General features: G+C 41.0%; 1 protein-coding gene across 6 annotated transcripts in view; it reads right to left on the bottom strand.

The window, feature by feature from the left end:
- LOC137997480 (choline transporter-like protein 1) overlaps positions 1-10,000 on the bottom strand; it is a 47,498-nt gene that overhangs the window by 16,198 nt on the left and 21,300 nt on the right. Inside the window, exons 1-4 of one of the 6 annotated variants that reach the window (XM_068843510.1) lie at positions 6,662-6,961; positions 3,322-3,561; positions 2,315-2,758; positions 1-70 (exon numbers count right to left, since the gene is read on the bottom strand). The exon at positions 1-70 is cut by the window's left edge and continues 2 nt beyond it. In XM_068843510.1, coding sequence (XP_068699611.1) covers positions 1-20 — 20 coding nt within the window. In that variant the 5' untranslated portion in view covers positions 21-70; positions 2,315-2,758; positions 3,322-3,561; positions 6,662-6,961. The other 5 variants (XM_068843508.1, XM_068843511.1, XM_068843509.1 and 2 more) reach the window with 5 other exon arrangements.

The following is a 10,000-nucleotide window of genomic DNA, read 5'->3' as shown; positions in this document are numbered from 1 at the left end:
CTGTACAAGGCGAGCAACATATAATAGGTGACTGGAATGAGTAGTTTCGAATGCTTGTTTGTTGTATTGACTGAAAACGAGAGCAAAGACAGTAGCAGTAGTATGCATATGAGGACATTACGAAAGCTCCTAAAATTTATTCGCATGTAACTTAAAGTGCCTTGAAGTAAAAAAAAAGAATTGCCGCCTGTTTGAAAGGCTTGTCAGAGTAAAGAAGAATGGCGTTTTCCTTTTTGGCATATCTTTTTTCGTTTTGGAGATATTCACGTTTTTGTATTATACAAATGAGGAAAAGTGATGACGTCATAGGTGGTTCCACTAAAACAGCACAACATTCAATCAAAAATAACTCTAAAGAGATTTTAGCAATGTTCTTCAAATTTGGCACCAGCAATGTACATCACAAAAGAAACACAATGACACATACTATGTTGTTGCCATGGCAACGCTCTTGGCTTTAGTCTCTTCCTGTGAAAAACCAAATATCCCCATTTGCAACCTTTTAATGTGGGCCAGAGGGCTTGCTCGGAACACTCGTGGTTCCCATATTGTCTTAACTCTCCCCATTGGATGTCGGTTAAAAGATAAAATCTGGGAATTTTAGTCGTAATTAAAACAGATCCAGCGGCATAACTGTTGTCATGGCAACGGCACGATGGATGTTATTATGTTTCTTTTGGGATGTTTATTGCTGGTGCCAAGTTTGAGGAACACTGCTTTAATATTTCTAGCGTTGAGTCGGTTGAGTGCTGTGCTATTTTATTGGAACCACCTATGACGTCATCATTTTAAATACAAAAACGTGAATATCTCTAAAACGAAGAAAGATATTCCAAAAAGGAAAACGTCATTCTTCTTTACTTTGAAAAGCCTTTCAAATGAGCAGCAACTATTTTTTTTTTAATTCATTGGCACTTTAAAGTAGCTCACGGTTACGGTACAGTTTCCTTCATTTCCAAGTCCTTAGATTTTGCAGGGTCATTGGGGTCATTACTGCCACTTTTTATCCAATGCCAGTACACTAACGGATCATACTCTAGCATTTGACAAAATATTGTCACCATTTTTGTAAGCTGAAAGGTTACCATAGCAACAGTATAATCAATTAAAAACAACCTTCATTATAGCTTTAAGGGCTAAAAACTTAGAAGTTAATTTGGTGACCCACATTTTGTTTTTATTATTGGGCTATGATCACTATGTTAGTTATGGTATATTTTTGCAAAGTTCAAAATAATCTTATTGGAATTGTTTAGAACCAACATAATGTTTTGAAAATTTAGGCGCCCCTCGATAAGAATTTTTGGTAACTTTGCTGATAGCTGCAACATAACATGCCGAATATAACAAAAAAAAATCAAGGGGGTCCCCGAATTAACTTTTGAGTTATTAGCACTTAAATGGTTAAACCTTAGCTCTGATCTGAGCGATTGTGGATCGCATTGTATTAAGCTAACAAGAATGGTTAAAGGACGTCCAACACACGAGTCGACGTCCCACCAATGAAGCTGAAGAACAAAATACAAGAGCTACTCGCACGAAATTGCTGGAGAACGGAAGCGTTTCCGAAACTTCCAAGCAACGTGAAAGTCAAATGCAGATTTAGATGTAAACGATGTAGACCTCGAGATTTCCTCATTTTGGCTTCACGAGGCGTGGTTTCAAAAAATTTTAGGAGAACGAAGAAGCCTTATCTCGAGAAACATAAGTACCAAAGCCGCCGACAAAATCTTTTAAGTAAAAGAAATCACGTGCGGAAGTGAACCATTTTTAGCGAAGTAGTGTTTTTGCATATTTATTTCAATATCACTGCGACAATAGCTTTTTAGAAAATTTTAAAGATACGATTGTGTTATATAACTATTAAGCTTTCAGAAAATGTATAGGTTGATGGAGTTTTCTTTCAAAGCGCAGCGTAAGAGCGCGATTTCCAAACACTGTCAATCCAACTACCCTAATACCTTAAGCTGGTAGCCAGACACTAAGGCTGTCTTCCCCGACCCTCCTTGACAGGAGCCCTCCCGGCTTTTGTAGCACCGCAGAGCCCCAGAGGAGGACGTTTCGATAGGATGGCTCGGTTTGATTGCCGCGCGTACTGCAAGCACAGCCACCGTAGGCGTAAAGCAAATCATATTTTGAAGCTTTTTTTTCTATTTTTGAGTTGGGAGGTATAACAAAACACTTGGGAGTCCCTCGGGAAACATTGAGTTTGTTTCCCTTCAATGTTCACCTGTCAATGTTTCCCTCTTCGCCTCGAGGAACATTGCAGTCTCGGGGTAGTTAACAGCTTAATTCAAATAGCTTTTGTATTTACCGTGCTCATACAAATTCTTCCAGTTGGGTCTGGGCAAATATCCGATGTTCGGCTTGTAGGCTGAAAAGTCTGCAGTTTTTCTAGTCGTGTCAAACTTGGTGGCGAAATGTGGCGGCTCCTCTCCGTATGTCTGGCATATAAATCTTGTGGAACTGGTTTCTTCCAATCCCTCCGGAAATTTCCCACCCAAAAAGAAATCTTTGCCACATGCGTCAATGAATTTTGCTTTTGATAGGTGGTTGAAGACGGTTTTCGTCTTTGCGATAGCTCTTCTTTTGCGAAGACCCAGGTTATTGTGTGCGACATCACAAGACTCATCGCACTCAGTGCATTTTGTCTGCAGATCGACGATATCACCAGCGCTGAGGCCATAATATGACAACAACTTCGCATCTTCTAGCACATAGCCGTTAAAGGATAGCTTTTGTCGGACTGTCTCGATATCTAAGAGAAGTAAGGAAAGTCACGCATTAATCTCTTCGTCATCATTATCATTATCATCGTTATCATCATCACTACGCATTATTAGGTCATTATTCTCTTAGGGTGGATTTATATCATGTCAATTTTGAGCACTGTTAGCAGCTTAAAGCTGACGCACAGCATTTCATTCAACAATGGTTTACAGATCAAAGTAGCTAACAATTCACAAAGTCACATTTAAGGTGTGTGTCGAAAGATTTTAGTTCACCGATACCTCGCGCATACGTTGCCGAAACTTTGTGGACACCGCAGATGATTCACCTCGACATACCCCCGACATACTACCCACACTCGATCGAGATGCCTCCACAACATATCGACCGACACTCAGCTGAGTTGCTTGCTATATCGTCCGGCTATCGACCAACTATCGACAGATTGCCTACCAACTATCGGCCGATACAGCGGGCTATTGTCTACCGACTACTAGCCGATGTATCCGCCGATAAGTCGGTCGAATCTACCCAACATAAACATGGATTCACCTTGTAATGATCAATAGACTAGACATACAGCGTCCTTACCAAGACTCTGCTCAATGTCTTGCTTTAATTCCAATACAGTCTTCTTTTTATCAAAAGCAAACCGGTAACGGTTGTTGTCCCATGTCGAACGAACAAAGAGTTCTTGTTCAATCTCTGCCTCACCGTCTGCAATGCATTGCCACCGTTTTGTCTTGTAGCTTTCCCCGTTCTTACACGTTATTATCTTTTCTTTCTGCTCGCAGTCTCGCTTCTCACATGGCTCTCCAGGGCACACTTTTCCTGGGAATAAAAAAACAAAAAATCAAGAGGGATCATCCAACATAATTGCCCTATTGACTCAGTTATCAAGCAAGTGAGACAATCTCAGGTAGTGCAAAGAGCAATTTACGGCTCTGATACAGTAGTCACATATGCCCTCACTCTTGCCGCTCTCTTCCTTGGTAGTTAACTAGACCTTTCCCCTTTGCAGAATATGAGCGGACAAAAACCTTTTAAGACTTAATCTTAGCATTGTGATTGTTTCATGTTTGTATTTTGTTTCAGGGCCTAAAAGTAACTTACAATTACCGTTTGTTAAGACGGCTTTGAGTTTTATTGTGATGTTGTTTTAGGTTGAGTTTCAGTCATTTTAAATTCAATTATATCCTACATCGAAGAAAGAGTCGCCTCGCAGCTGATGAAATAAATTGGCTATTTCAGTGAGTGCCACGGAGTTTGCGGCAATAACTGCGAAGTTTCTTCTGTCACAAATTTACTAAGGGAGGAGAGTTCGGCTGAGTATGAACTAATTCCTCCCTTCCTAGACGAGGAAATACCCCGGTAAACAAGCCGCTAAGGGGAAGCAATCTGGTTTCATCTTTTACTTGAACCCTGACAAACGCATATATAAAACAGCAGACGAAATTTCTTGAATCGAGCTTGGAATAATCCACAGTAAGGAAAAAGATGGCGACTGGTACATTTACCTATAATGCTTTGCGCGCGAAAACTCTAAAAGAGCGTATAAACACACAAAGAAAAATTTTAAGTCATTCAAACTCGACAAGAGCAATGCTGTTAGTTCAGGAACGACTGTTATTAAACCATATCTTTCTGTATACCTTAGTGGGCTTAGTTTGGTTCGCAAGGTATTGTCGTAAAATGTACAGCCGCCATCTTTTTTCTTACGGTGGATTCCAGAAGATAGGCAGTCACAGTAGCGTTATTTGCACTTAGTCTAGGTGACGTTACCTAAAATACAGCTGCTATCCCTGGTCAAAATAGTCCACTTCTGGCCCTTTGTCCATCAAGCAACGTTCCGGTAGCATTAAGTGACAAAGAAAGGGCCATAACTGGACTAGTGGTCTACGCTGAGAGCTAACTTATTTGCGCATGCGTTTCGAACAAGTTGCTTTCATTCTGAAAAGAAATAGCGCCACAAGGCTGATAAACAAATAAAAAGCTTTCTTATGTTTAAAGTAACAAAGATGAAGCGTTTTGCGTAGTGCACTCGGTTACCAACCCTACCTGTCGCCCTTCCTGCAGGGCTAATTGATTAATTGAAATCAATTAATTAAGCAAACATTAAAGTATACACCTTATGGCGTTAAGCCCTGGTCAAACGGACTCTCAAGTAGTCGCAAGTAGCAACAAGTTGAGCTTGCGTAGAAACTTGAGTCGGGTGGCACTAACTTAACGGACACTGCCTTGATAAGTTGTTGCATTGACTTGTTTTAAAAGTTATAAATGCAGATAATTGGATGGTCCCTAGCGTGTTTAACTTGAATGCCTTCGGTTTATCATTTTCCTAGGAGTGTAAGATAAGAATTTATGACAACTGTCCCATTCGTTATGTGCACTTGAGTTAAAAAAATGTCACAATGTCCATTTACTCCAGCATTAATTGCCGCCGTAGCATTAGGAAGGTAACACACATATTCTGGGAAGCAATTGAAAAAATTGATTCCTTTCTTCCATGCCGAATATCCGGGATATCCAAGCCGAGGAAACAAATCAGCGATTATTTTGTACAAGGAGTAAATGTTATCCAATCAGCGGCTGCTTTTACATGCGGAGTGGCGTCTAGCACACTTGCCCCGCTGAATTTTCAGGCTTATCTTCCTGCAATATTCTACTCCTTTTTGGAGTTTAAAATGGGAGGAAACAACCGTGAAGGACATTCGACCGCACAAAAGGAGGACATCGACGTCGTAAAGGCGATGAACAACAGTTTTGTATCTCGGAGACCCTTATGAACTTGAAATCGATTTTTTTCAACTGACTTAGCGTGAATCCCCACAGGCTGGTAACTGTTGTCATTAAAGGTTGATTTCTTTCATAACAATCGTTCACCTGATTATTTGAGACTATAGACCCTATGCAAATATGGCTGCCTTTGTATTATTCTTTTGTTCGTATTTAAATTAGCCTTATTAACCTCGTTTTTAAGACAAAAATTGTAAAGAATTTGTTATCCCAAACGAAGTTAGTGAGGCTATTTTGAATACGAACAAAAGAATAATTTAATGGCAGCCATTTCTGCATAGGGTCTATAGTTTCGTTTGGCTTTGCGTGTCATGGCTTTGATGTCATCGTCTGTTAAATATATGCACACTTGTGTTGCATATAATTTGAATGTTCTTTGCTTCTGAAAGCAAATGCCGTATTTAAGTTAATAAATATTCTCTAACGTTTTAGTTTTATGTTGCCTTTGTAATTCAGTTGACTCTTTAGAAGCGGCGGTGTGTAAAGGCCGAGACACACGATGCGACAAATCGTCGCGACACATCGCAGCGACAAGTGCCCTCGTCTGCACTGATCCTGCGACAAGTCGCTGCGATAAGACACTTGTCCGGTGCACGTAATCGATTTTGGAAAAGAGGAAACATAAACTAGTGCAATTTTAACATGGCGAGAAACTAATTGATGCTTCCTCATTGGTTGATTTAAATTTTGTCGCAGCGATTTCTCAAGGCTGCTTGCGCTTATTTTGTCGCTGCGATCCGTCGCACGAATTCAAACCAGTTTGAATTCGTGCGAGAGATCGCAGCGACAATGATTTTCACATGCCACACGAGGCGATTTGTTGCAGCAACCTGTCGCGGTGACGTGTCGCAGCGATTTGTCGTATCGTGTGTCTCGGCCTTACAACTCTGAAAAGATTCATAATCAGGTTGAAATATGATATACCAGAGTACGTGTTTCATACATTGATTGAGATGCGTGGGATTTTGATTTTCAGCATTGTCTTGTGTCTTACCGGTATAGTTCATATGCAATTTTTGGCATCATTTCATCTGTTTACACTCCATGGCCATATTATTTACGTATATCTGGTAGCACTTTACTTCTCATTGGAAACGTCTAGTGTGTACTTCCTGAGCAAACAGTATACACCTACCCCCATCTCTTGGTTTAGGACTATTGCAGTATCGGAACCGTGTACTCTGTGTTCCTGCGTCCTGCCAAGCCGACCATTGAGTCCATTGCCCATCCACTGATTTTGGTTTATTGCATTCCTCGGAGGGCGTAGGAGTCTGTGTTGGTAAATTTGGACTCGGTTTGGTCTGATCGGGATTGTTAGGGTTAGATGGAGAAGGATTAAGTGATGGAATAACTATTAAAGGAGGAACTAAAACTACTGGAACAAGGAGACAGACAATAATAGAAATTGGAATTTTGGGACATCCGCCACCGCCACCGCCACATCCACCGCCTCCGCCACCTCCACTGCCACCGCCACCGCCACCGCCACTGCCACCGCCACCGCCACCGCCACCGCCACCTCCACTGCCACCGCCACCACCACCGCCACCTCCACAACCTCCACCTCCATCGCCACCACAACCACCACCCTTACCGCCACAGCTCGTAACCCAAAAGGAGATGACAAGTCCACTAATAATTATTTGCTGAATGACTATGATGCATATCCACCATATGGGAAGCCGGCCATCCGGAGGAGGCGGTGACACTGTAGAAACCTCAGGAGGAAGCTTTGCTGTAGTCGGATAATACGTCGATGATTTGGTTCTGAGAGTTGTTGTAACCACTGGTGTAGTAGTGTTTAAAGCAGTAAAGGGCGATGTTTCTGTCGTGACAGCAGTAGCACTAGTAGATGTCGGTGTAGAAACTGGTGTCAACGTTGTAGACACACTCGGAGAAAGCGTTCCCGGGGGACAATCCATTTCGTCCGTGGAGTCTGAACAATCCAAATGACCGTCACATTGCTTTGAGATACTGAAACATTCCCTGAGATAGAGGAGTTCAGTTGTATGTGTTAGGGCTAGAGATACTTGCATTATGGTTCCTAAGATTTTCTTCCATCTGAGACAAACTTGATCTTCTGCATAAATTATTTTAAGATGCACTACTGCCGTAAATTTTAACGTACGCTCTGACAAAGACATATGTCATAACTATAGTCAGAATATGTTTCGTTTATTCTGCGACATTTTTAATCGTATTTATCGTAAATAGGGAATAAGAATCAGGTTAAAAGCGTATGTGTGAACTACTAACTATTCAGCCAAAATAGAGTTTCTTTTTGAGACGTCAAGGATTTTGAGCCGTTCAATAATAAAATGCTTTGCTTCCTACACAACCGTCTGTTAGATTAATTACCTTAAGTAAGCCATGCAGTTAGCAGCAGTCTTGAGGTATTGTTTCTCGCAAGTACTGTGGATAATATTATAACCTAGTAAAGCTTTTAGGCCACAACATTGTGTCATGAGGGAAGCCATGAAGTGGAAATTAGCTTAAGAATGAGATGCTCCGTGTAAACAAACTTTTACTCAAGTTAGTTATGTCAAAACAGTAATTTAGTCCATGGGAAAATGCAAGTCTTTTATTATACAGCTATAGTCCGTATAGCATTGGTACTTACTCCAACTTTAAAGCTTTAAAAAGCGCCGCAGTCATATCAAGTAAATTAGCATGCTGCGCCAGAAGAATTTTGTTGTTGCACTGAAATAGATTTCTCGGCGATCACTTTCTTACCTGGACAAATGACACACAAAATAAGAGGATTGATTGCAAGGTGCAGTCTTATTCAGGTCGCATCTGCTTCCGGTGTAACCCCGAGCGCAGTCACAGAAAGCCAGGCCATCCCTTTGTTTGCATTCTCCGTGAACACAGAATCCCGGTGAGCAGGGAGTGTAGTCGGTGCCTGTACACAGTGACTGATCCCAGACTTCATAGTACAGAACAAAAACGAGGCCAAACAGCAGGACCAAGAAGATGAGAGCACATAACACCGAGATACACCATTTAGAGCAGTCTATGATACGTCTTCGTTTGCGAGCCTGGTTGATAAAGAAAATATCCAGTGATTAGATTCTTATCTCACCTTCTGCTAACTACAAAACTGTAAAATTGTATTAAGCCAAATATCCGGCGGCGGTGCGTCGGGGAAATCCCGTAGAAATATAGCCTTGAGTAAGTAACGGCTCCTCGTTATTTTATTCACAGACTTCATGCTTCGCGATTTGATCACATAATTAGGAAAAACCTCACCCGGTCCACAACTCACATTACGGACCTTGTAATTGTTTATTAAGAAGTTTTCCATACTCATGGTAGACTCATGCATTGCTATTTTAAAGTTCATCATGGCTAGTTTCATAGTGTGAGAGCGCGTATTTAGGATAGGTACGATGTAGGTACGTACGGCGTCGCTCAAAAATATACATGGCGGCCATGCTCCAGAAATAGACTGATCTTGGCATTTACATCTTAAAATTAGATTTTCCTGTTTTGCAGTTAAGAGCTGCAGTCTTGGCCAGGTCTGGTTCAGGACAACAAATACCATACAAATTTGTGAATGTTTTCACGAAACAACACTGACAACATTGAAAGCAACCTCGTTCCCAGGGTCTCTCTTCTCTGCCTCCATTGTCGTTGAGAGAAGACCCTGGTTCACGCTGGTCACGTGGCACTCGTCGACAAACATTTTTCCACTAGGGTAGTGTTTTCGTTATATTTTGATCCCGCAACCGCACCTGGGCGAAAAAATATTCGTTCAACAAGGCATTTCTAAAATAAAAAGGTCAAAAGAGCTGATGTTATATTCCCACAGGAGATGAATTCCCACAAAAGCGGTCAAACTAAAAGCAAGAGCTTTTGTGATCGACAAGACGACTTCAATGTCGAGCGGCGATTGACGTTCGCTTTAAAAAAATTAATTTCGTTAGTAGCCAAAGTTGCTTCTTCAGAACAAACACTAACATAAAAGAATACACCAAACACTACGTTTGCTTGATAAAAATGTCTCTTTTATTTTACTGCGACTAAAAATATACACGCTATTAAAGCGCGGTGCATTGGTAAAAAAAATCTTAACGACATCGACAATTTACACGAAGTTGTTGAAATATAAATATCATAAGTCAAACTGTCAACTCGCTGTACAAGATTGCGACCTTAGCAATCACGTTGTTTAACTTTCGAAAGAAAAACGAAAATCAAAGAACAAAATGAAATACCTGCACATGCTAATACAGTTTGATTTGATGGATTTGAGGTCGATATGTGACTCGAGAACTTAAATAACAACACACCGGCTGATCGCTGAACATGTTTGTTTTCCATAGATAACCGTTTCGCTTGCTTTCTTGCACGACAAAATCTTCTTTCCTTTAAAATTGTCGCAAACTATTAGCATTCTTCGTTGATCCGGACCTTCACACGGATGAAAACTTGAATAACGTGAGGATATTTTCTGTGGCGTCTGATCGATTCG

This window comes from Montipora foliosa, chromosome 3, assembly GCF_036669935.1.
Source record: "Montipora foliosa isolate CH-2021 chromosome 3, ASM3666993v2, whole genome shotgun sequence".
Lineage (NCBI taxonomy): Eukaryota > Metazoa > Cnidaria > Anthozoa > Scleractinia > Acroporidae > Montipora > Montipora foliosa.
This window is presented reverse-complemented; position numbering and strand designations above follow the sequence as displayed.